This window comes from Caenorhabditis elegans, chromosome IV (genome assembly GCF_000002985.6).
Source record: "Caenorhabditis elegans chromosome IV".
Taxonomy (NCBI): domain Eukaryota; kingdom Metazoa; phylum Nematoda; class Chromadorea; order Rhabditida; family Rhabditidae; genus Caenorhabditis; species Caenorhabditis elegans.
In genome coordinates this window covers 10,106,594-10,130,253 of record NC_003282.8, presented here as the reverse complement: position 1 = coordinate 10,130,253, position 23,660 = coordinate 10,106,594, and the positions used below count along the sequence as shown (strand labels likewise).

At 36.5% G+C, this 23,660-nt stretch overlaps 8 protein-coding genes, 2 non-coding genes and 1 pseudogene across 13 annotated transcripts; 7 read left to right on the top strand and 4 right to left on the bottom strand.

Annotated features, from left to right (window-relative positions):
* Window positions 1–9: 9 nt before the first annotated feature.
* Window positions 10–898, bottom strand: K08F4.3 (Translocon-associated protein subunit beta). The gene is made up of 4 exons (NM_069442.7): window positions 807–898; window positions 650–754; window positions 321–555; window positions 10–274 (listed from the first exon to the last, which is right to left on the bottom strand). The coding sequence occupies exons 1-4, from the start codon at window positions 858–860 to the stop codon at window positions 120–122; spliced, it is 549 nt and encodes a 182-aa protein (NP_501843.1). The 5' UTR covers window positions 861–898; the 3' UTR covers window positions 10–119.
* A 159-nt stretch (window positions 899–1,057) lies between these two features.
* On the top strand, window positions 1,058–1,130 carry K08F4.14. The gene has a single exon (NR_056506.1). It is a non-coding gene; the product is annotated as an Unclassified non-coding RNA K08F4.14 (non-coding RNA).
* A 167-nt stretch (window positions 1,131–1,297) lies between these two features.
* Window positions 1,298–3,505, top strand: gtbp-1 (Ras GTPase-activating protein-binding protein gtbp-1). The gene is made up of 6 exons (NM_069441.9): window positions 1,298–1,411; window positions 1,502–1,626; window positions 1,679–1,741; window positions 1,786–2,314; window positions 2,370–2,612; window positions 2,660–3,505. Exons 1-6 carry the CDS (start codon window positions 1,309–1,311, stop codon window positions 3,016–3,018), a joined length of 1,422 nt encoding a protein of 473 aa, NP_501842.2. The 5' UTR covers window positions 1,298–1,308; the 3' UTR covers window positions 3,019–3,505.
* A 104-nt stretch (window positions 3,506–3,609) lies between these two features.
* ctf-18 (AAA+ ATPase domain-containing protein) lies at window positions 3,610–7,717 on the top strand. Its single transcript, NM_069440.7, has 11 exons — window positions 3,610–3,680; window positions 3,735–3,901; window positions 3,944–4,182; window positions 4,229–4,431; window positions 4,475–4,643; window positions 4,689–5,146; window positions 5,722–5,974; window positions 6,022–6,285; window positions 6,340–6,603; window positions 6,652–6,867; window positions 7,317–7,717. Exons 1-11 carry the CDS (start codon window positions 3,616–3,618, stop codon window positions 7,569–7,571), a joined length of 2,553 nt encoding a protein of 850 aa, NP_501841.1. The 5' UTR covers window positions 3,610–3,615; the 3' UTR covers window positions 7,572–7,717.
* A 231-nt stretch (window positions 7,718–7,948) lies between these two features.
* Window positions 7,949–10,923, top strand: irld-21 (Receptor L-domain domain-containing protein). Its single transcript, NM_069439.4, has 7 exons — window positions 7,949–8,252; window positions 8,692–9,093; window positions 9,580–9,801; window positions 9,845–10,001; window positions 10,335–10,435; window positions 10,480–10,701; window positions 10,748–10,923. Exons 1-7 carry the CDS (start codon window positions 7,967–7,969, stop codon window positions 10,792–10,794), a joined length of 1,437 nt encoding a protein of 478 aa, NP_501840.2. The 5' UTR covers window positions 7,949–7,966; the 3' UTR covers window positions 10,795–10,923.
* Window positions 10,924–12,135: 1,212 nt separating this feature from the next.
* C04G2.10 (Protein kinase domain-containing protein) lies at window positions 12,136–14,812 on the bottom strand (the record flags this gene model as incomplete). Of its 3 annotated transcripts, none has more annotated exons than NM_001268533.3 (4): window positions 12,173–12,319; window positions 12,365–13,089; window positions 13,393–13,486; window positions 14,692–14,812. In NM_001268533.3, the coding sequence occupies 4 exons, from the start codon at window positions 14,752–14,754 to the stop codon at window positions 12,233–12,235; spliced, it is 969 nt and encodes a 322-aa protein (NP_001255462.1). In that variant the 3' UTR covers window positions 12,173–12,232. The 3 variants fall into 3 exon arrangements, with proteins under 3 accessions (NP_001293943.1, NP_001255462.1, NP_001255463.1); NM_001268534.4 differs by lacking the exon at window positions 14,692–14,812 and adding an exon at window positions 13,988–14,050 and having other exon boundaries at window positions 12,206–12,319; NM_001307014.2 differs by lacking the exon at window positions 14,692–14,812 and having other exon boundaries at window positions 12,136–12,319.
* A 312-nt stretch (window positions 14,813–15,124) lies between these two features.
* Window positions 15,125–15,729, top strand: C04G2.14. The gene has a single exon (NR_131594.1). It is a non-coding gene; the product is annotated as an Unclassified non-coding RNA C04G2.14 (non-coding RNA).
* Window positions 15,730–15,966: 237 nt separating this feature from the next.
* Window positions 15,967–17,384, bottom strand: nsph-3.2 (Nematode Specific Peptide family). Its single transcript, NM_069437.7, has 3 exons — window positions 17,057–17,384; window positions 16,526–17,007; window positions 15,967–16,478 (listed from the first exon to the last, which is right to left on the bottom strand). Exons 1-3 carry the CDS (start codon window positions 17,322–17,324, stop codon window positions 16,113–16,115), a joined length of 1,116 nt encoding a protein of 371 aa, NP_501838.2. The 5' UTR covers window positions 17,325–17,384; the 3' UTR covers window positions 15,967–16,112.
* An 841-nt stretch (window positions 17,385–18,225) lies between these two features.
* Window positions 18,226–18,533, bottom strand: C04G2.12 (annotated as a pseudogene). Its single transcript has one exon. A coding segment is annotated over exon 1 (308 nt).
* Window positions 18,534–18,712: 179 nt separating this feature from the next.
* On the top strand, window positions 18,713–19,436 carry spch-1 (SPerm CHromatin enriched). The gene is made up of 2 exons (NM_069436.7): window positions 18,713–18,952; window positions 19,002–19,436. Exons 1-2 carry the CDS (start codon window positions 18,744–18,746, stop codon window positions 19,384–19,386), a joined length of 594 nt encoding a protein of 197 aa, NP_501837.1. The 5' UTR covers window positions 18,713–18,743; the 3' UTR covers window positions 19,387–19,436.
* A 300-nt stretch (window positions 19,437–19,736) lies between these two features.
* On the top strand, window positions 19,737–23,655 carry egl-38 (Paired box protein 5 homolog). Its single transcript, NM_069435.6, has 7 exons — window positions 19,737–19,905; window positions 20,916–21,066; window positions 21,245–21,309; window positions 21,466–21,584; window positions 21,666–21,731; window positions 22,570–22,783; window positions 23,029–23,655. The coding sequence occupies exons 1-7, from the start codon at window positions 19,842–19,844 to the stop codon at window positions 23,217–23,219; spliced, it is 870 nt and encodes a 289-aa protein (NP_501836.1). The 5' UTR covers window positions 19,737–19,841; the 3' UTR covers window positions 23,220–23,655.
* The last annotated feature ends 5 nt before the right edge of the window (window positions 23,656–23,660 follow it).

Sequence of the window (23,660 nt, the reverse complement as noted above, 5' to 3'; positions counted from 1 at the left end):
ATTGTCGAAAAACTACAATATTTTATTCTTCAACCGGGTGCTAATAAATACAATTTAAAGCTGACTTATATGTGTACCCATAGATTGATAACCAGTAAAATTAAACAACGATTCGAAAGCTAATCCTGTTTTTTGTTTGAATAACGACGTTTGGAGATCCAGTAGAGAATTGCTGGGATTGCAGTCAATGGAAAAGCGATGGCTCCGAATCCGAGGAAGTGTGTGCAATTGACTCCTTCCACTTTTCTCATGGCAGTTTCGGCGAAGAAATGAGCTTAAGTTTAAAATTTTGAATTAGTTCCGTTGTTTTCAAAACATACTGTATCCTCTCTTATCATACGAGACTGTAGAGGTTCGCGCACGTTTGCCAGTCTCGGAATCAGTATAGTTCACGGTAACATCGTGATCTTCGATGGCTTGAGGAACACGAGGAATGACAACAATGTGATGGTAGATGGTGGAATTCGCAGGAATGACGGGAAAACTTGCTGTTGCAGATCCTTTCAAAATCTCGAATCGGTCAGTTGGGAAAGATTTGAGATCAGACAGCTCGACCTGAAATAATCGACAATTTCTAACCAAAATTCGCGTTATCCGAAAGAAAGAAACTAATTTTTAAAGAAAATCTTTGCGACTTTTTGAAACATACCTTGAGAGCTGGAGAAAGGCCAATGTTGATAATCTGATATTCAAATGCGTTTTCTCTTTGTGCAACCGGATACTTGGTCACGAAGGATTTGCCGATAAGAATTTTCTGTAATTATACGATTTTAGCCAGATTTATAAATTTTATTTGATAAAGTTACCGCAGAAGCATCAGCAGCTGCAAGAGCAGAGAGAATCAGGAAAACCAGTTGCATGCTAGGCGCTTCACTGACAATAATGATTTGATAAATCTGTAGGAAGTTCTCTCAATAAACGCCTTGTTGGCAAATTAAGCTGGAAATACGTGGAAAACCGAGAAGAAACAAAAGACTGTACTACAAACGGAGGATGCAGAGAAAAGTGTATTTGAACTGCCTCGCAAAATGGCAATCGTGCCGAGACCCATCACTAAATTCAAACGAGCGTGCCTGCGAATCAAACTGGCCCGTTGCCAAAAAACGCCTCTTTCGAATTTCGCGCGTTCGGATTTACGTTCGTTTTCAGTTTTCCGGTTCAATTTATCCGTTTTACAACTAGTTTCCTCCAAAATAGTTAAACTTGATATCATGAAGCAAGCAGCGGTTAAATTATTTTTTCGTCATCTTTTACATAAACCGTTTTTAAAATTATAAACAAAAATAAACATTTTCAGGTAATTATTAAATGCAGATAACCTCGGCCTTAACCCAGAATAAGATGGATCCGATCAATGGTAATTTGACTTCCACCGCTCCGGTCGAGCCACTCTCATTGACAGCCGCTGAACGTGAGTCATGTCGCACTTAATAAGTGCTTACACACCTTTTCTTTCAATTCTTTCAATCCCGAATATTGCATTAAATTGATTTTATTTCAGAAGTCGGTGGAGCGTTCTGCCATCAGTTCTATATCACCGTCTCTGAGAACCGTAAAGCGATTACCAAGTTCTATGGACATGAATCGAAGTTCTATTTGGATGATCAGGTGGTCACTGGATCGCAGGTTGGCAACAAATATAAATTGACAAAAATACATTTCGTTAATATATTTTTAGGAGATTGTTAAGTTGTACAATCATCTACCAGAAACCACCCACTTCAAGATTCAATCTATCAAGGTAAACACGACGTTCTTCGATTTTCCTACAAATATATTTTTAAGGGATACCCAACCCCACACAAACAGGGAGTGATTATCAATGTTATCGGAACCGTTAACCTCCGTCCATTCCTTCAATCATTTTTGCTTGGGCAACAAGGGCAGAAAAAATACTATGTCGAATCAGACGCTTTTCAGTACATTGATAAGTTTTTCGTCGCGAATACGGAAAAGGAGAAGACTACTTCGTCGACTGGTCATAACGGACACGCCAGTGGAGCAAATGGAAAGGATTCCAAATCTTCCAAAACCGAGCAACCTAAGGAACAATCAAAGCCGGCTCCTCCAAAGCAGCAAACGCCAAAGAAAGCTGAAGATCGTATAGTGAAGCAAGACACTCCGAAATCTGTGGAAAAGGAGGTAGCGAAAACACCGCAGAAACCACAGCTTGCCCAACAGCCCCCACAGCAGAGAGCCCCAGTTCCTGAGCCTGTTCAAGAACAGCCAAAGGTTCAGAAAACGTGGGCTAATCTTGTGGGTGGAGGTGGAAAGTCTCAGCCCCCACAACAACAAAGTTATGGACAAGGACAGCGTGAGTTGAAAAAACGAAAGATGATCGGGCTAGTCTCAGATTATTTATTTTTCAGAAATCCATCAGCAAACACAAATGCACCACATGCAGCCTTCCATGCATCAGCAACAACAAGGATCGCATGCTCCTCTTTATCAGCAACAGAGACAGTCGCACCCAGCTAATGAATTGCGCCAAGCTCAGGAAAGTTCAGATGCCAACCTAAATGAGCGTAAGATCTATTTGGGAGGAATCACTCGAGAGATTGTCCCCAGCAACACAGCTCAGGCTGAATCGGAAATCAAGCAGGTGTTCTACAGTAAGCAAATTAATAGTCCCAATAGTTCACTAAATTTTCATTTTAAGAATATGGAGAAATCGAGGAGGTTCGCATGCCGCGCAAGGTTCTTGACAGTCCGAACGACACATCGAAACATGCCTTTGCATTTATTACCATGCGTAACAAGGCCGGAGTAAAAGCCATTTTCGAAGCGGCTACAAAGGATGAGCAAGGCGTGTGGAAGCTTCCACTCAAACTGGATGCATTCGGATTTGACGGACATGCTCAAATTAGTGAGCAACGTGATCAACCACAAGGCGGCGGATTCCGAGGAGGACGTGGAGGTTTCCAACCACGCGGTGGACAATTCTTCCGCCGTGGCGGTTCGGGTGGTGCTCCACGAGGTGGTATGCGCAGCGGTTTCCAAAATGCGGGACAAAATTAGAAGCTTTCCGTTCTCCTTTTTCCTTCTTGTAAGAATTGCACATCCATTAGATTCTGTACCTATCCTTCTCATTTTCCTATTTATTGTTTCTCCTTTCCTTCCTCACCGTTCTAATAATGATGATTTAAGTAAGAAGATTCTGGTATCTGAATTTTATGGCGTGTAGCGTTTTAGTAGATCTCTCAACAATCCAATCCAATCAGCCCGCATCCCATTTTCACATCCTATCTCCCCGGTTTTCGGTGATTGACGACCGTGATCCCATCTGAGTTTACTCTTTTCGAGTACAAGTTGCAATCAGACATCATCCCACCACCGAATATCCAAGTTGTATTTGAATGTTGTTTTAATATATTACCACTTTCCTTCTCCTTTTACAAGCCCCCGTTATTGTTTCCTTCATTGGTGTTCGGGAGTACTCTTTGTACTCAAGTTCTTACCCCCATTTTGGCACGTTGGAATTAAAATAAAGTTTTGTATCTAAATTATTCAAGTTTCTCAATTTGTTTTTTTTATATGTAGTGTGTCAAGTAACAGTGTATTGTACTTATTGTTGTGAGATTGTGTTTCTAACATTTCTAATGGATACAGCAAGACATGGATGATGACTACAATGTACTGCATTCTGGGTTTGCCGACGATGATGGGCAACTTGAATATCCGTAAGATCTTTATGTTGAGAAGCAGAAGTAGTTTTACATTCGCTGAATTTTAAGAGATGATGAGGATCAGCTAGCTGTAGTTCCGAATGGAGACTCTGAAAATCAAAGAATCAATGAAGTTAGGAATGCTCTCGAAGAAGTTGGATATGGTAAAAGAAAAAGACGCTTGAATGAAGTAGAAGACGTATTTGATCAATATGGAAGACGTTCACATCCAATGGGTCAGTCAAAAAGAAGGTTTTCCAATTAAATTATATATTTAGATTGGCATATGAGAATGGAAACAGTTTCCAGTGAAGTATTACAAAAGTCACAAGTAAATGCTGTTAAGAGAAGAGCCCTCGAAAGCTTGGAACAGAAAATCAACGAAGCAGCTGCTCAAGCTGAAAGAAAAATGAATGAAAATCATCATTCTAATGCTTTTGACGATTTTCAAAGCGGAGAGCAGACAATTTCTTCACTTTGTGAGCTAGAAATGGAACGGAGATATAGAAGACGACAGGTTATTACTTTTCCTTGAAAGATTATATTTTTATCATTGAATTCAGGAAATCATGCGAAATCCGGTAACTGATGGTTCACCTTGGATTGGTATCAGTGATGTCGTCAACGGGCAACGATTTTATATTCGAACTTTCCGTGATGATCGTCTTTCTGTTCCGTTAGTAGAATCGATTACCCAACAAGCAACCCGTTCGAGGGTCGGTTTTCGAGCTTTTCAGTCGATTTGTCAGGAATCCGAACGTCTTAGGTAATAGTTTCACTAGAAAATTGAATACTTTTATAGTTTTCAGCAAGTTGAAAGAAGAATCTCGCGTTAAAGAACAGGAAGCCGAGTTTTCACGCATGCTTAAAGAAACTGAAACACCGTCTGAATATGAAAATAATAAATCTCATCCAGAATCATCATTATGGGTGAACAAGTACGAAGCCAAAAATTTCTCAGATTTGCTCTCGGACAGTGTAAGGAATTACATTATTTTAAAAAAAGAAGTCACGATATTGCAGACTGTCAATCGAAATATTCTTACATGGCTGAAAATGTGGGACGAGTGTGTGTTCCATCAAAAAGTCGACGATTTACTAGCAAGCCTCGGTGAAAAAGAACGAGAAGTACTACACATGGATAATGGCAAAATTCGGCGTCCATCATCGAAAATGTTGCTTCTTTCTGGCCCGGCTGGTCTCGGTAAAAGTACACTAGCACGAATTGTCGCTCGTCAAGCAGGCTATTCAACAATTGATGTAAATGCAAGTGATGCTCGAACAGTCGCAGATTTAAATAAAGTACTAGAAGGAGCTGTAAAAACATCTCGAACACTTGATGCAGATCAACGGCCAGCATGCCTGATTCTTGATGAAATTGATGGAACACCAATTGATACTATTCGTCATTTGGTTCGGTGTATTCAAGCAACAGGCAAAAAAGCCATTCGGCGACCCATTATTGGAATTTGCAATAATTTGTAAGTTATTTTATGGCTTCAGTGACACAGAAAGAAAATATATAATAGGATATCGGGAACAGTTGCAAAAACATTTTCAACCAAAAACCAATTTTCTCCAAAAAACCGAAAAAAAAAACACTTTTGATTTTTCCATCATACCTACATTTTTGAAAGATAATCTTTTGTTTTTTAGTCCAAAAATCCATTTTTGCAAGAAACACCAACTAAAAACGACAGTCCTAATCGGGAACAAAGATGTCAGCGAAAATTTTGACGATTTTTTTCACTGAAAATCTAAAAATCGAAAAACGACAATTTTTCGAAGAAAAAAAATCAGTGAACCATAAAATTATTTTTTTTTTTTGAAATCAAATTCTGTTTTTGTTGATAAAAACACAAGAAAACATGAATAAAAATAAAATAGAATAAAAATGATCAAACTTTCAAGATATTTTTCGAAAAATCGAAAGAAATCAAAAACTAAAATTCTTGGTTTCAGATTTTGGTAAAAATCGGAACACAAACCCCCTTTATCGGGATAACTCAATGTATTCGTAAGATGTGTTTGATTTTCTAATTATTTGTTTTTAAAGGTATACGCCAGCATTGCGTGATTTACGAGGAGTCGCCTGGTGTGTGCAACTAGTCGCAACAAAACAAGATGTTTTAGCAAAACGACTGGAAGAAATTTGTGACCGAGAACGTCTTCGATGTGATTTGAGTACTTTGAGAAAGTTATGCGAATTGTGTGCAAATGATATGAGACATTCAATTAATACTCTTCAATGGGTAGCGGTGGCAGCACGAAAATCGAATCGAGCAATTGGAATGAAGTTGATCCATGAGGTATGACGCTGTATATTTTTTGATATTAATAGAAATCTGTTTTTTAGGTTATTGAGAAAGAGAAAGGCGGATCTGCTTCTATTTTCGAACATTGGTCGTCAATTCTTGAGTTATCTAAACATACAGACGCAAAGGGAGGAATCAAATCTGTACGAGAAAGAATATTTGATATCGAACGAATATCGGCAGACCATGGAGGAGAAGAACGATTTGTGTCTGGTTTACATGCAAATTATCTTGTAACTCTTCCAATTGGAGTAATACGCAAAGCGTCTACATGGTTTTTGTTCTATGATGATATTCAGAAAATCGTGAGTTTTAATTACTATTAGTATTAAACAACTATTATAAATTCTTGTTTTCAGGTACACAGTCTTCAAAACTGGTCGGTTCTAAAGTATGTTTTTTCATTCTTCGTTTCCCTCCATCTCAACATTGCGACTCATGCTCGTGTTCCGATCGCCTATCCACAGTTGGAACAAAATATTTTCCAAAAAACGAAGGAATCGGAAGAAACAATCAGCGCAGTTCGATCATGTGGACAATCGACTAGAGGTGCACCAAAAAAAGAGCTTTTGCTGGATATTTTGCCATTCATTGTCAATATTGTTCAGCCACCTATCAAACCGGTAACAATCGCTGGTTGTTCTCTTTTTTTTTAATTTTTAAATTTTCAGATGAATGAGTCATTGTATAATCAACGGGAACTTGCGACTTTCAATCAAACTGTCTCGATTATGTGTGATTATGGTTTGACATACACTGCCACAATGGTAAAAGATCAAGTTAATTGGTTATTTACTCCTTCAATTGATATTTTGACAATGTTTCCACTGGATGGACCAAAGCGGCCGTATCTTGCCAATGCGACAAGACAAATGATTGCTCATAAGGTTTGTATTTATTGTTTTAAATTAATTTTCTTTCATTGCCTGAAAGTTTTGAATTCACACTTTGTGCTTTCTTAAAATAAGGAGTAGAGTTTGTAGGTTTTCTCATCAAATAGATTAAAACCGGCCCGAGACACTCGATTTTGAAAATGAGATTTCTCAAAAAAAATTTCAACATTTTTGTGGCGTTCTGCATTTTCGAAAATTGTCGCAACAACTGGAATACAGTTTTTAAATCAAATTTTCACCCTTTAATAAAAACTGTATTTCAGCTGCTACGACAAGCTTGGGAAAATCTCAGATTTTAACAAATTCGAAATTCGAAATTCTGAAACACCATAAAATTGTTTGGGAAGTCTCAGTCTATTTGAGCAAAAAAAAAGCTCCGTGTTCTGCCCAGGCCATGGCAAATTTTATTTTCAGAATTTAATTTAATTCTTAAAAATTTTCAGATCACTCTTATGCGTGTTCGTCTGACAGAGAGTACCTCGAATACTGAACGAATTTCTACGAATGCCGATAAAATCAAAGCAATCGTTGAATCAGAAAGCAAAAAGAAGAAGAGACTATCTGCCGGAGCAATGAAAAGATTACACAATGGAAGACTAACAGATATAGTATTTAATCATCAGGATGGAGACAGTAGTGCTGTCAAAAAGAAAGTCACCATGCAACAACTCAACTCTATACTTTTTGGTGATTCTTAACCTTAATTTCAAAGTATTTGTTTGTAAAATGACACTATTTTTGCTGTATACTACTTTTTTCAGTTGTTTCAGCGCTGTATACACGTTCCTATGATCTTTTGCTCATTTTCCGATTTTATCACCCCAATGAACAATACATTCCTTTTAAGTTCAGACTAAAACATTGTTAATTTTCTGCAGAAAATAATGCGGGGTTCGAAATTGATATGAACAAAAACATGATCTCTTAATAGTTCATAGAATTCACATTTCAAAATTAAGAATGCTATAATAGCATTTCAGCTTCATCGAAAATGTCACTTGTTTTCATGGCAACTCAATTGAAATATGCAATTAAATATCTTCACCGATTCCTACTTCCACAAACTTTATTCTCAAACAAAAATATTTTGAGAATGTTTTTTCATATATTTATGTGGCTCTTTTATTTATCGGAAGTTGATTCAGACAATTGTTCATTTAATGTTCATTATATCACAAAAGAGAGCTTATTTCCAACTGAATGCTCTCAAATTATTGGAAGATTTCGTATCGATCAAAATTCTGAAATGAAAAGTGAACAATTGATCACTTTATTCAAAAATGTTCTTCAAATTCGAGGAGTTCTACAAATATGGAATACTCAATTAACTTCAGCGCCTTTCATGAAAAATATTCAGAATATAACTGGAGATCCATTGGGTAATATATTCAGAGAACACTATTATGGGGATGAAGACATAATCTTCTTCTGAAATCGTCGTGGAAATGCGCTCCATAGATAATTGAAATCGCCCCGCCCCTACAGTTCGGTCTCGTTGGGTGTAAGAACGAAAATTCAAACATTTTCAATTAGTTTTACCGATTTTTAAACATTTGTAATATTTTTTATTAGATTTTCTGTTGTTTTTATCTTTTTTAGGCGAAAATGATTTAAAAATGCCTAGAACGAAAAATACCAAAAATGCTTGAAAATTGAGAAAGGCGACATTAACGGATAACGTTTGAATTTACGCTTCTGCTTCCAAATACCTAACGAGACTCATGGTTTGGGGGCGGAGCGTCTTCAATTGCTCGTTTCCATGGCGATTTTTAAGTGAATATTGCAATTGAACACATTCAAAGTTAAATATTTTTTCAGATAAAGGATTATCTATTTTGAACAATACAAAATTAAATAATCTGAATATATCATCACTATCAAATTCAAATAACATAGTCGAAATCAAAAATAATCCAAATTTAAACTTACAAAAGATGTGTTCTATTATTCATGAAGTATTTTTCACTCGGCGTTCAATTTCCAAAAACTTATTTGATTGTGGCTGTGAAATTCATGGGAATTTCCAATGGCCCCAAGTCAAAAATTTTCCTGAAAACTGCATTGTTTTGTATGGAAATATTATAATTGATGGTAATGCTCCACCGGTTGAAGTTTTATATAGATTATCAACAGTCAACAAATTATATGGTTTTATTCAAATTAAATCAAGTAATCTAGAAACGTTGGGTTTCTTACAGAATTTGGATGAAATTGAATCAGGTATTATTTTATCACATAATCAGGCAAAGATAAAACGTTTAAAATTGGCACTGCCTAGAGTTCAACTTGACAAGATTACGGCGAATCTAGACACAATTTAGACTTGTTTACCTAAACTATTGGAGTTTAACTTTTTAGCAGGAGTCAGTTATAAAGTTCAGCACAAGATTTTAGCTATTGGCAGTGCACCACTTAGATTTTTCATACTTTGTCTGAGTAGTTTCTAGTAATTGTAGTTTATAGTATCTAACAGCATTCTACTATCAATTTTGGAATCTTAGAATGATAGTTTTGGGTTACTGTAGTGGAACTGCGGGGATTTCAAAACTATATCACAACATTAAAATAGAAAATGATGTGAGTTAATACTGTATTCACTAAAAAACAGAAGACAAACTATCGGAAACAAAACCTCTAAAACAGAAAGAGTTATTAAAAGAAAGAGTTATTAATAAAAACAGTGATTCAAAAAGTTGAATTTTTAAGGAATCGAAGCTGATTACACAATAAATATTGATAGTAACAACTATCTGAGTCGTTTGGATCTTATAAAACTGAAAACAATCAAAAGTAAGAATTCAAATTCCGATATTTCATTATTCCAAAACACGAAACTTTGCTTGGATCCGGAATTTCTTCAGACGATTGCACAATCTTCGTTAAGAAAGTTGGAAGGATATCAGAGTATGTCATTTTGTGGAATGGATAGTAAGTATGAAAAAGGGTGTTTCAATAAGTATTTTCCATTTAGAAATTAACAATCCGCTGACTTATTGCACTGGAAAATTAACCGCCGTTCCTGATCGATGTACCCGGTATATTGGAAATATTTTGTTTGAAAACTATATGACCTCCGATTATGAAGATATTACAAATTATACGAAAATATCACAAGTAGATATGAAAAGGTGCTGTTTGATTTAAACTATTTGAAACAAATTCTAGCTGCATAGCTTTAGTTCCAACAATAATTCCAAGTCTGTTTATTTCAAAAGTGGATTAACAGGGATTTTGTTTAGGTATTGTGTTTGGTTACAGTCAAACCTAAATAATAGGAAATTCCAAAAACTTTTAGATTTTTTTTAAATTTTCCAAAAAAGTACATCAAAGGTTTGCTACATTGCCAAATTTTTGCTTTTAGAGCAACACTCTTAGAGCAATAAAACATGTTCTATAGTGTCTAGGTAACAAATGATTAAATGCACTTGTCAGGTCATTTAAAAATTTTTATTTAATTTTAGAGTGCAACAATTTGAAGTTATATTTGGAACAATTTATATCCAAGGAACTACACTAAAATCGTTCACATTGCCCAACCTTCAAGAAATTTATCAAGTTGAAGGTTTGTGATCTTTTATCTTATTTCACTGAATTTTAAAATTATAGATATTGTGAATAAAGGATCAAGACAACTGGGACCTAGAACTGTTATAGAATTCAGAAGAAACGATTTTTTAAAAGATATTTCATTCCCAAATCTCAAAATTGCATATTCTCTAATCACATTCAATTTCAATGGAAATTTGACAATGGATGATGATTTTTGTAGAAAAATGTCAAATGGAGTGAAACGAGTAACAGTTGGACTTGATGTTGACTACGATTGTAGTGAGTTTAAAAAGTTTTCACTTAAGTTAAAGTACTTCTTTTACAGGACCATATTTGGTTGATGTCACTACAACAACCAACACATCTACTTGAAAAAAGTGGAGTACAGCCAGTTACGATTCTGTCAGAATGCACTTTTAATACACTTAAATTACAAAAAATTATCATAGAACAATGTGATACATTTTTGAACGTTTTCTGTCAAAATTTTGATAAATGGCCAAGTTTTCGCAAAATTTGTGATTCTTGAAAAATGTCGAGCATTTTCGCACGTTCAAACCACTGCCTAAATACAAAGAAAGTAAAAATATTTTGAGCATTGCAACCACCTGTGGCTTGTGACACTAATAACCACTGGAGGTGGTTCTATTTCAAACCATTAGTTTTATCTGTAGTTCATTTCAGCTAATGTATGTACATTTGTTTCAAAAAAATGAATGCGGAACTATTTCTAAAACACTGGCATTAACGGAGTGAAATAATTACAAGTAAAATTCTAAATCAATGATCATTTAATCAGAAGTGCCAGGCAACTCAGCAGCCGAGAGTCTTCCTCATCTCGTTCCTTGCTGCCGGCTCTTCTTCAAACGTCCAGCGACTTCCAGTGGCTTTCATCCGCGACTCCCTCCAGTGGAATGGCTTGAGACTATTCTAACTCACATTCCATTTCAGACAGAATGCAAAACTACAATATTTAAATTTAAACTACGTTTTATCTTTCGAGATGGCGGAGTTAGACCTACATTTCTATTGCGTACTTTTTGCCTTTCCTCTGGCTGCTATAAATAACTCCTTCATCTTACATGATAAATATATGATTTTAATTGAATATGTATTATAGTTTTTGAAATGTTCTACAGTTTCTTAGTTGATCACTTTTTGATATCTTTTGTTTCCCAGTAGATATGACTTGTCAAAGTTACTGTATCTATAGCTATCTGCATATTAAGGATTATATTGATTCTCATCCTGAAATACTACACGTGGAATCAAAAAGTCCCATTTTGCTTTATTCTTCGAAAAAATGCGGGAGAAGTGACGCAGACATCTCATCTGATTTCGCATGGTTAAGAGTGTGCTGATGTCACAATTTTTCTGGGAAAATATTCCCGCATTTTTCGTAGATCAAACCGCAATGAGACAGCCTGACACCACGTGATACTACTCCCGATTTCTCCCGATTTGAGGCGCTGTGATCCTTGCCAACTAAAATGCTCTAATGGATGCACATGTTTGAGTTCTCTAATAAAAATGTACCGTTGACCTCAAAGATTTTTGTGAAGGCAAGAGTCAAGAAGAAATTGAAGAAGTTCAAGAAGACGGAAAAATCGAGTTAAAAATCTACATTGGAGATTTTAGATGATATTGATCCGTTCGCTCAAAGCTTTCGACTACGCCTCAGTACAAATTCGATTATTTGATGTTTTTTAGAGATTTCGACTGACTTTGCGTTCATTTTCAACGATTATATCAAGGGAAAATTTATATATTTAAAAAGAGAAAGAATAAAATAATAAAAGAGAGAAGGAGTTCAGTGCTTTTTGAAGATGCTGGCGTTCGGGTAGATGGCTGTGATGCTCCTTGCATCGGTGAGCCCATCGATAGCTGTTTGGAATGTCTGAAATTATTATTTTTAATTATTGAATTCTCATAATACACCAACCCGATTTTCAGCTTTCGACAATGTTTTCGAAATTTCCTCAGTAATGAAACTGAGGAAGCCCACGTCCGAATTGCCGTTGGCTCTGCCAAACGACGCCTCCGAAAAATCGATAATTCCGACGACCAATCCATGCGAAGGGATGCGGATCACCTTGCCATCCAGGGTGTACTTCAGAGTTTTCGGTGATGCTGAACGCTTTACGAGCACGTTCCCTGGATGAACGTCATTGTGGTTGGTATCCAAACGTCGCTTCGCAATGACAAGAGAGAGCACAAGCTGCTTGACAATCGATAATCCTTCGACTGCGGTTGTCAGCATTGTATTGTCCAAACTGTTTGATCCCAGTTCGACCAGGAGTCCAAGGTAGTGAGTAGCTGGGCATTGTGGATCAAGTTGATTGAGCTTGTCTTGAGTTGAGGCTGGCAGGTTCGTGAGAACAAAAGAATCGAAGAATGTCAAGTAGTTTGGAGTCTCTTTCTTGATAGTTTTGAGTGATCTGAGCGCGACCAAGTCTTCGAGAGCTTCCTTGTTTCTTGAGGTCCAGCTGAGTGGCAATAACTTCAAACACTTCATGGTGTTTCGGTGCTTAACCTTGTATGCAATGCCACGCAGGCCTTCCCCCAGTTTGCCCTCAACTACCAGCCGCGTTTGGGTCCAGTTTGTGACCTTCTTTCTCTTGACAAGATCCAGGATATTCCCATAACATCGCGAATCATCAGCAAGCTCTGCAAAATATTTAGATGTCATTTCAAGCTTAACAATACATTTGAAATAGTTCCTAATTTCAGGATTCCCCGTCTACATCGAGGATTATTTTCTGGAATAATGTCAACATCGATACCACCAACCAACAGAATATCCCGACACCTACCGGGTTCTGGCCTTGTATGTGCCACACCCACAGCGAGGTGAATACAGTAAGATGCGAAACCTGTGAGATGTCGGGATATGGTGTTGGCTGGGGTCCCGATTCTGATTTTTATTGCGGGGAATGAGAGAAATCCTAATATTTTACAAAAAAAACATACTTTTCTCTCTTCCAATTCTTTTGTACTCATTTTGTTTTTCGTTTTTCTTTTGCTGGACACCGCGTCTTCCTTTCACTTCAGCAACGGCATTCATCTGAAAAAAACCACTTATTGGGGTGAAATTACACAGGATAAAAACTCAATTAAATAATTGATTTCTAAACAATATATTTTCATTTTATTCTTCAATATGACCTAAATCAATTCTAGATTTTGATCATATTCGGTACGAGAAACTACTATAGAAAAAATACGATCGCACAAAAATAAACAACGACGCAATGCACTGAAATGCGTCGGCCGCAGTGCAAATGAAATCGTGGGCGGGGCTTAAAAACAGCGGAGTGTCGTTGCGTCGTTGTTTATTTTTGTGCGATCGTATTTTTTCTATAATAACCCGATCTATTTTTGTGGAATGTTCCAAATTTTCACAATTAGGGCTCAAAAATCTCGATTTAATTGAAATTCTATAGAAGATTTTCAAGCCAAAGTTTTGTATACCATTATTTATGTGCTGTCGATAAATAAAATTGATAGTCTATTACTAATTATATGTAATATTTTTGTTTACAGCCACGTAAAAGACATAACTTACCGGCGCAGTCATACTGTGTTCAAACAAAAAATCAAAAATACTTGTTGATAAGGCCGAATGAAAGCGAAATTAATTCAAGTGAAATTAAATCCATGATATGGTGAAACAAAATTTTTATTGCGTGAAAAAAGAAAAAGTTAAATGTTATTTTTCTCCAATAGTTTTTTTAATATTGAAAATCAAGGTGAGGTAAGGTAAGGTAAGGTAAGGTAAGGTATGGTATGGTAGGGTCCTTGAAAAAACAAAAATTTTTTGGAGTGTTTATAACTTTCTGCATTTCAAAACTCACACAACTTTAGCCCTTTCAATTTTATTTGTTTTATTTGGAATTTTTAAGACTGAAAATTTCACGGGTTTTTGGAAACTGAAACTTTTGAAAATATTATGAAACTTCAAAAAATGTCCTACTTTTTCAAAAACTTCTAATTGACCTTAGATAACCCGAAGTGTCTTGAACCTTCCAAAAAACTGTCTCAAGTAGAATTTTTTCGTAGTTTCTAGAATTTTTGGTGATTTCTCTCTTTTCTAGAATTTCTTTGAAATATTTAAATTTTTCCAAAAATTTCGTGTTTGTTTCTGCTGTTCATATATTTTCAAAAGTTTCTGGATATAGGTTTCTGGATCTGAGCTCAAAAAGTTTCACGAAACAAAACGATTTTTTTCTCCAAAGCTTTACGAAGTTTCTCATATTTTCTTAGACTTACTTTTTTTTTCTTAGTCTCAAACAGAAAATTTTGGAAGATTTTAAGAGAAAAAATCGGAGACATTTGAATTCCCGCCAAAAGTTTTAACGGGAACTCAGACAAACCGGAGCATAGCAACTCCGAGTAGACAGCGCAGTTACTTCGAGCAAAAGCATACAAACAGGTGACGTGTATGAAATCATTGCATGATTCATACCTCAATCAAGCAAAATCTAAGGAATTTAATAATGAATAAAAATTGATTTATATTTGATTGATTGTTTCAATTGTTAATAACGTCTGAGTCAAACACAATCATCCTCTGATGTACACCGACTTTCCTCCCACCTTTTTCTGTCCCCATCTAAACTCTCTTATCTCTGTCACCACAGCATTTTGGCTCCGCCTACTTTTCATACCTATATATACAATCTCCAATATTGTATTAATTATTTTTCCTACGTATTCTACCAATAAATGAATGTAAAGCCCCAGCCGGCCGAAACCGTTTTATATATGGTGCATCGACGACTTACGGTCTCGGTGCTACTTCAAAGACCCGCGTGGCCGGCGGGCCGGCTGCGGGCTCATACGGGACTATATTCACTACTTTTGGAGCTGTGAACATCTGGTTCACAGTCGTCATCGAGGCAAGCGAACAGGACATCACCGGAAGAGGACGAGCAAAATAATCAAATTTGCACCCATTGCCAAACGAGCGGCAGATTCCGATTCAAATGAACAAAGTACGCCTGGATCTGCGATGGGTCCGATCCAACCGAGATGGGCGAGGTTGGAAGCAAGGGTGGACGGACATTAACCGAAATATCCGCTGATCGATTTTTTTTTCTCAAAAATACGTATATTTTTAGCTACTTCCCAACTGACTTTATCGTGTGCATTTCAAACTTAGCTGTTGTATTCATATTGAATCAAATACAAAAATTCAAAGTTGTATACCTTTTTTCGTCAAAAACACTACAGAAATGATAGTTAGCTCCTTGTAGCAGGCGGCGTTTTGGCACTTGAATGCTGTGAATAAATTTTATGATTTCTACAGAGTGTGCTGCATCATACTTTAAAAATGGGAGCATTTGAAAAGTTGGAAATTATGTTATCGTTAGACGTGATGTTATAGAAGATTATTAAAGATATTACGAAGAGACAACAAGGATAGGAAAAACCGACGACCACTACCAACAAGAAAAAGAGCTCCATGAAAAATAAAGATTTGAAGAAAAAATAAGCTTGAATGCGTCTTCGATATTAGTTGAAATTTTAAAATAAGACTATGAAATGTATTGGAATTTTATATTTTTTTCATTTCAATTCTACAGCGAAGGAGTTGATTTTTTGGCGAGGAGATGTGGCGGACAATACAAATTTATTAATCAATATTGATGAAAAAGGTATCATCCGTAGTTGATTGATATGGTGTGTACTTATCCGTCGAGCTTGTATCCAGCCTTGGCCTTACGGCAGAGAACAATGGTGTTATCAGCGCAGTTCTTGGCAGTTGCAGAATGCTCCTTTCCTTGGTATCCATAACCATACTTCTCGTTACGGACATCCACCTTGGCAAGAATCTGCTTTCCTCCAGCAACGTTAACAACTCCAACGGAGATATCTCCCTTGTGGTTGTTGACATGAACTGGATGCCAAGCTTTGTCTCCAAACTGAGCAGCCTCCGGGAATGGGATCCATCCATAGTCAAAACCACGAACACTGTCCGGAAGATAGATGAGAAGCTGGATAGATCCAACATTCTTGCAATACTCGTTGTTGAACCACGAGAAGTTGGCAGCCACCTGCAAGTGCAAAATGAATCGTTTCGTCTAAAAATGAACTTCCTTACCTTTCCTCCTTCATTCCAGACACGACCCATAACAGGTTCACCTTGCATGTACCAGAGAGCAACATATTGGTCTGGATTGACTCCTGGAAGGGTGTCCAGAGTCTTGTCAAGAGCCTTGACAAGTTGGCGAGTCGGCCATGGATCTCCCTCACGAATGTCCATCCATTCGTCTCTCTCGACACGTGGCACTGGCTTTGGTGGTGGTGGAGCAGCTCCGCACACAGCACATGGGCAATGTGGTGGTCCTCCGATGCAGTTGCGCGTGATGATGTACATCTCGTTGAGCTGTGGCCCGAGCTGCTTAATCACCTTCCCATTGAACGAGAACCATGCTTCCTCAGTCTTGTTGTCCACATATCCGAGGAGGTTTCCTTCAGCACGTTTCCAGAAGATTGGGAATGAATCACCACAACGCACAAGTTGATGTTTATCGTCAATCTTCTCAATACGATCCTTGTACTTGATCCATTCGTACCAGAAACCTGAATAATGGAAACATATTTTTGGGTTACTCCTGTAAAAGAAACTAACCTTGGTTGTTGTGATCTCCAAGGTACTGAAGAACCTGAATCTGACCCTCAAGCTGCTGCTTGGTGGTCAGTTCAGCCTCCTTGTACGGGAAAGAGCACTCGACAACTCCTCCGTTATTCCACGAACGTCCATGGATTGGCTTTCCGTGCTTGTACCACAGAGCCACGTACATATTCTGCTCACCCATACATTTTACCGGGCTCGGCGGGAAGGGGGCTCCGATTGGCTGGAATGCCCAAGTATCTTCTTTCGGTGGCGGATTCGGCATTGGTTTTTCAAAGGCACTTGTCGCAGCAGTCCGTTGTGTTGGAATGAGTAACAACTGATTGATTTAGTCAGTTTTCGTCAAGCTTTATACGAAATTTCTTGCCAATTGACCAATGGCTATGTTGTCACGAAGAAATTAATTAATTATTCTAAAATTTTTATTCCTTATTTTTAAAGCGGTTAACGGATTGTTTTTCATATTGGGATGATTTCTTTACGTGTTTCTTTTTTAATTTAAACTTTTAAATATTTATTAAAAAGAACAAATTTGAAGAGTCATCGATGAAAGCAAGAAAACCCCTGAAAGCAAGAAAAGCAATTTTGGAAAAAACTGCTCAAATTTCCGATTTTCAGTTTTTTCTGGAACCTCGGGTTTCTAAAAATTAGAGCTTCAATTAGAGAGTGGGGCCTTTGCCGCCGGTAACGCCGCTAACACAAACACCGTATGTTAAAACAATATGTTTATTATTTTTTATTTTTTCTGAATTTAATAGTTTGTCGAAGCATGTTTTTTTAACTGCTTTAAAGTTTGAAAAGCTTGAACGAACACGGGTTTCTTGAAGCTTGATGCTTGAAAATCTGATCTTTTGCTCGATTCGTGCGCCTGGTGATCATCATTAATTAATCTTTTCAAATGTACATATATCGAATACATCCAATCCTGCTCCATATTGTTATTAGGCCCTTCCAGGCCAGCAAAAAAAACAGGTTGGCTTTTAATTTTATTATTCTCATTATCAAAGTTAATTCTAACAATTAAAATAAACTTAAATTTTGAAGAAACATTATCGAAACATAACATGAATATTTTTTATTTTTGGAACAACTCAAAACTCAAATACTCATTTATTGCCCACATAAACAATTAGAAATTTTTACAACAAGTTCATTATTCTTCTTTTTCAGCCACCTTGTTCTCATCCGTAGCCTTGAGAGTGTTCGTCATATTTGATGTGGAAACAATTTTTTGGGCAGCTGATTTCTTTTCTTTGTCCAATTTTGGTTTATCCTTATCCTTATTGATCTTGCGACGCTTCTTGGTACGGAAAGATCTATCCCTATCCATTGCTTCCAACCGTCCATTCATTAGCTTATATTGCTCTCAATCTTCATTTCTCATATGCACAATTTCTTTGTAAAGATCCCGAATCTGTCCAATCAAAAGTCGAATAGACTCTCGATCATCCGGTCCTTCGACAACCATAGCAATTTTTGCGAGAAAAATGAAACAAATAAGAAAAAGAGACAAAAAGACACAAAGACAAAACTTCAATGCGTGTAATATATTTTTTTTACGTGGTTAATCTCTTATCTCAAAAGGTCATCAAAAATTGTTTGGTATAAAAGTCTGAGATTTTCTGTTAAAATCAGTATAACACTCGTCTCGTCTACTAAATAGACCATCAAAAATCATCCGCAAATGCCGAAGTCGAAGAGTCAGAAGAACAAACTTCGTCCTCGTGACTCAAAAGGACGCTTCACTCCTCTTGCCAAGACCAAGAGGACCGTCGTGAGCCGCTCCCGCTCCAGAAGCGCATCTCGTGCTCGTCGAAGCCGTAGTGTTGGGAGACCAGCGAGTCGCAGAATCTCAGTCCGTTCGGTCTCAACGCACACTGCCAAATCGCCAAGGTAAGCAGAAATATATTATCTTTTCATCGCAAATATTTTTCCTTTTCAGCTTGGTTGTTGTGATCTCTCCATCACCACGTCGTCGTCGTTCATCAACCAGCCGTTCGTCTCGTCGATCGGTTGTGAGAAGCGCATCCCGTGGATCCGTGAGCCGCCGTTCGTCTTCTCGTGGATCGGTGTATGGACGCACAGGACGCTCTCGCTCGTCGAAGCGTTCTCGCTCCAGAAGCCGCTCCAGAAGCCGCTCCAGAAGTCGCTCTTATTCACGCTCCCGTTCCGGGTCTCGCAGAAGCTCTCGTCGCCGCTCTCGTCGCCGCTCATCCTTGAAGGCTCGTGGACGTCGTGCTTCGACTGCAAAGAAGACTCCTGCCAAGAGACGTAGTCGCAGCAGAAGCCAACAGAAGGTCAAACGCTCGATGAGCCGCAAAGGCTGAACGGATTGAAATGGAACTGAATAGCTTATGAAATAAATTGTGTGATATTGTGTGATGTGTTTTGTTTGTTGTTTAAAATGAGCTTCATTGCAAAAAGCAGGATTTGACTAAAAATCTAGAATTGATTTCAGTTTCAGTTGATTTCAGTTGACATTTTGAAAACAAATAGTTTTTACCACCGATTCCTTACCTCAACTAAATCCTGAACCTTAACCCTTTTCCCCGTATTCCGAGAACCGCTGACTTCTCTATCCAATCGTTTTCAATTGATGGGCGGTCTCTTTCAAAAGCTCCGCCCATATTTCCTTCTCTTCCTAATCCACAGGTGCCCTGAAGAATATAGTAAAAGTGTTGGAGGCTAGTGGGTGGAGCCTATTTGACTGTGGTGTATGTGTGCATCCGAGGGCGTCCAAACGGTTGATTGCCTCGTGAAAAGGTCCTTTCGTTGAAAAATTATGGAACCTATTTGGAGAAATTATCCTTACCCAACCTACCCAGGACATCACAATTTTCAATTTGGTAGGTCTCTTTTTTTAAATCTCCATTAAAAATGAAAGTTTCAAGTTGCTAAAAGAAAATTAAAGCATATCCCTTAAACAATTGTAAAGTAGTTACGAAAGGCAACATCTCTTACTATTAACAAATAAAAAGTATTCAGTCTAATTTTAAAGGTGGAATATGACCATCTTGAAATTTTGCTTTGAATGACAGAATAGAGCTTTATTATACAAATTATAACTGATAATATTTTAAAAATTATTTAAAATTTATTATGTGTTTTTCAATTTTGCATAATGTTCGAAAGAGTCAAATTATGTTTGAATTCCCGCGCAAATGAATATCCTACATTCGACACTTTCGCCTTTTCTGGCTTTATTGTTTATGTTTATTTAATAAATTTTTTTTAACACAGTCTCTCAATTTTCAGACATTTTCATAAATAAAAATTAAAGATAAAAGACCATTTTTGAAATTTCCGAGAATTTATTTGGAAAAATGTTTGAAAAATCGAAAGACGGTGTTTCAAATCAAATATCAAAGAGTTTAGACTGAAAATGCAGAAACTAGGTTATTCAATTTCTTTCAAAGTTTCCCTTTCGATTTTGTAATTCAAAAAAAACATGTAAAGTTAGAATTTTGTACAGTTATATTTTTTGTCAATACGGTCCATATTTGATCAAAAACAAAATCTTAAAGAAAAATCTCCAATCGACTCGACTCCACAGTGCTTTCAGCTGTTTTTGGACTAAAATTTGAAAAAAAAAAACGTTTTCTTGCCTAGAATGCATTTATCACAAGCAAAAAAAACAGAAAGTATATACTTTGACCTACATTCTTCACTAATGACTATATACTACATATGATCAACTAATATCCTTCCAAAATATGTGTAACTTTTTATATTCTTCCGCCTCAAAAGTTTCTCATTTTCGTACTTTTCACGTTTTTTCCCACGGAAAATGTACTTTGATAACCCCATTAGCCATCTTTGAAGAAACACAAACAGTTCACAAAATTAAACTTTTTAGATCCCCTACTGTCAGATGGCTCCCACACGGGCGTCAATCAATTGGGCGGTGTATTTGTCAACGGGCGTCCTCTTGCTGACACAGTTCGTGCTCAAATAGTCGAAATGTCACAACATGGTACACGACCATGTGACATATCAAGACAGTTAAAGTAAGTTTGGTGTTTGGAATAAGGAATACAAATTAATTTTGTAATCGCAATTTGGAACTTTGAAATTTTACACAAAAATTTCTGGATTTTCTAAAGTTTTCTTCCTGTTTCTTTTCCTATAACTGTGGTGGAATTTCTACTTTCCAAAATATTTTTATATAATTTTTTTATTTTACAGAGTCTCCCATGGATGTGTTTCGAAAATCCTCGGTAGATATTATTCAACAGGATCTGTCAGACCAGGTAAAAATAGGGGAAAGGGATTACTGTAGAAGTTGACACGGTTTTCAAATTGTTTTTTTTTCCTTTTGAATCATCCTTTTTTTTTCTTTTTCTACATATCCGACGCAATTTAATGTGGTTGACAGAATTTCAGCTTAAAGAATTTGAACATTTCAGGTGTAATTGGAGGCTCAAAGCCAAAAGTTGCCACACCACGAGTCGTGGAATGTATTGCTGGTTATAAAAGAGCAAATCCGACAATGTTCGCATGGGAAATACGACAGAAATTGATTGAGGTAAACACTTTAACTTTACACTTTTCCGCATTATTTGATGATGAAACTGAAATTGTCCGATGAGAATTCAAAATATTTCAGGACCAAATTTGCGGTGAAGAGAATGTCCCGTCAGTGTCTTCAATTAATCGAATTGTACGAAATAAGGTAATATTCTTTAACGAACATAATTTATTTACTATATGTATATATATATAAAGCCTTCCGTGAGGGTAAAAAATAAGTAGGGCGCGTTGATACCCTTTTTTACCCTTTGCCCGAACAGGGTATTTTATGGGCACGTTACCATATGTCTTCACGTAATAATACGAATTTTAAGTATTATTCGCTTAATTTGTAAAATTTTCGTTTTTAGAAATGTAATTTCAAAAAAAAAGTTAAGAAATGAATAAATACAGGGTAAAACCGGGCCGTAGGGCAGGGTGGGTAGGGCAGAGGGTAGGGTAGGGAGGGTAAAAACTCACCCTCATGGAAGGCTTAATGTATATATATATATATTTCCCTGTTTTCCTAGTCAGTAACAGGGCTGCGTGGCAACGAAAAAAACTGCTTATTTCAGTATGGTAAGTATGATAATCATTTTGAATTAAAAATTAATATAGAAATGTAGTAAAATTTTTTATTGATTTAAAAATACAAATTATTATTGTTGAAAGATTCAAAAAGTACCTCAAATAGTGCATGAAGGTGGCATTTCTATATTAATGTTTTACTCGAAACGTTGGATTTTCATACTGAAATAAGCAGTTTTGTTCGGTTTGTAGTTTACGTACCCATTGTTGTCTATGAAGTTTTTTTTTTGGTTTTAAGAGTTGGAGTTAGTGTATGGATAGGATTGGGGTAATGTGGTAATGCGGTAAGAATACGGTAGGAGTTCTGTAGGATTACTGTAGTTTGAGAAAAGATCATAAAAGTCCATTGCTGTTACTGAAAAAGAAAACACTTTCACTCTCAAAACTTCTCAAAATTTGCATAGTATTTTCAGTCATTTATGGCTCAACTCGCGGCCCCAACATCCGTGACGTCATCAGCTGCCAGGCCGTCCTCTGCTACGTCACATCATCAACGAAGTCCTCCGAGAGGAGTACAACAACATATGCAACAATCTACTTCTGTACAACAGTTACAACAATTGCAATTAACTTCTGCAGCTACAGTAAACTCACTAATGACTCCGCCTGCTTTCGCAATGCCTGGAAGTTAGTTATTCATATAAAATCTTTTTTTACAGAAAAATCATGCTTTTAACTATTTACTTAAAAGTGAAATTCAGTCACAAATCCGGAGCCTAAAATAAACTATGGATTTTTTTGTGAGGCTCAGGATTTGATTGAAGATTTTAACACTAGTTAGGTACGATCGTTCAATTTTCATCGTGTTTTACACTGACCATTTCTTCTCAAAATGCTCGATTCTTTCTAAACCTTATTAAAAATATTTTCAGCGGCATATTCAATAAATGGTCTTCTCGGAACACTCCCACAGCCGTCCCTATTGGATGATAAATTCACTAATTTGTCGACTCAATCCGCCGATATGTCTCTTGTTTATTCAACTGGACTTGTCGGAGAACACGATTGGACAATGAGGACTCCAATGGTTATTCTACCACAAAACTATTGTGGACAATTGTAGAAATGAAAGTTAGCTTTATTGAGAATCCAATATATATTTTTTGCTAACAAGGAAAGTATTTCAATTTAAATATTCCTGGACTTTGAAATAAAAACCTCTAGTGACCTATTTTTACTATAAGTTGAAATACTTTCCTTGTGAGAAATTATTTGAAATTAGGATTCTTCAAAGAAACAAATCTTGTGGATAATCTCAATAAAGTGCACTTTTTTAATTTTTTAAACTCCAGCCATTCACCATTTCTCTGTGATTTTTCTCCTCGAAAATTCCATGATTTTCTGTAAATTACACATTCATTCTAATTTTTAAATACTTTATTTTATTTACAAGTTTTAAGTTTCAGATAATTTTTAATGTCTATTTTTGTAAATATATTCAATCCAACTCTCATTAAAAATGCAATATTGAAAATGAATAAATCAAATTTATTTTGAAAGTTGA

Bases quoted from the DNA above. Each gene is read 5' to 3' on its own strand.
- K08F4.3 (NM_069442.7), bottom strand. From the start codon at position 860: ATGCAACTGGTTTTCCTGATTCTCTCTGCTCTTGCAGCTGCTGATGCT. The intron at 755-806 runs GTAACTTTATCA...GTATAATTACAG, and splicing joins CAGCTGCTGATGCTTCTGCG to AAAATTCTTATCGGCAAATC. The intron at 556-649 runs GTATGTTTCAAA...CGATTATTTCAG, and splicing joins GCCTTTCTCCAGCTCTCAAG to GTCGAGCTGTCTGATCTCAA.
- gtbp-1 (NM_069441.9), top strand. From the start codon at position 1,309: ATGCAGATAACCTCGGCCTTAACCCAGAATAAGATGGATCCGATCAAT. The intron at 1,627-1,678 runs GTTGGCAACAAA...ATATATTTTTAG, and splicing joins AGGTGGTCACTGGATCGCAG to GAGATTGTTAAGTTGTACAA. The intron at 2,613-2,659 runs GTAAGCAAATTA...TTTCATTTTAAG, and splicing joins AATCAAGCAGGTGTTCTACA to AATATGGAGAAATCGAGGAG.
- ctf-18 (NM_069440.7), top strand. From the start codon at position 3,616: ATGGATGATGACTACAATGTACTGCATTCTGGGTTTGCCGACGATGAT. The intron at 4,183-4,228 runs GTTATTACTTTT...CATTGAATTCAG, and splicing joins GGAGATATAGAAGACGACAG to GAAATCATGCGAAATCCGGT. The intron at 5,975-6,021 runs GTATGACGCTGT...TCTGTTTTTTAG, and splicing joins GAATGAAGTTGATCCATGAG to GTTATTGAGAAAGAGAAAGG.
- irld-21 (NM_069439.4), top strand. From the start codon at position 7,967: ATGTTTTTTCATATATTTATGTGGCTCTTTTATTTATCGGAAGTTGAT. The intron at 10,436-10,479 runs GTTTGTGATCTT...TTAAAATTATAG, and splicing joins AGAAATTTATCAAGTTGAAG to ATATTGTGAATAAAGGATCA. The intron at 10,702-10,747 runs GTGAGTTTAAAA...CTTCTTTTACAG, and splicing joins TGATGTTGACTACGATTGTA to GACCATATTTGGTTGATGTC.
- nsph-3.2 (NM_069437.7), bottom strand. From the start codon at position 17,324: ATGCCGAATCCGCCACCGAAAGAAGATACTTGGGCATTCCAGCCAATC. The intron at 17,008-17,056 runs GTTAGTTTCTTT...TCCATTATTCAG, and splicing joins TGGAGATCACAACAACCAAG to GTTTCTGGTACGAATGGATC. The intron at 16,479-16,525 runs GTAAGGAAGTTC...TTGCACTTGCAG, and splicing joins TCTGGAATGAAGGAGGAAAG to GTGGCTGCCAACTTCTCGTG.
- spch-1 (NM_069436.7), top strand. From the start codon at position 18,744: ATGCCGAAGTCGAAGAGTCAGAAGAACAAACTTCGTCCTCGTGACTCA. The intron at 18,953-19,001 runs GTAAGCAGAAAT...TTTCCTTTTCAG, and splicing joins CACACTGCCAAATCGCCAAG to CTTGGTTGTTGTGATCTCTC.
- egl-38 (NM_069435.6), top strand. From the start codon at position 19,842: ATGGAACCTATTTGGAGAAATTATCCTTACCCAACCTACCCAGGACAT. The intron at 21,310-21,465 runs GTAAAAATAGGG...TGAACATTTCAG, and splicing joins AACAGGATCTGTCAGACCAG to GTGTAATTGGAGGCTCAAAG. The intron at 21,585-21,665 runs GTAAACACTTTA...AAAATATTTCAG, and splicing joins TACGACAGAAATTGATTGAG to GACCAAATTTGCGGTGAAGA.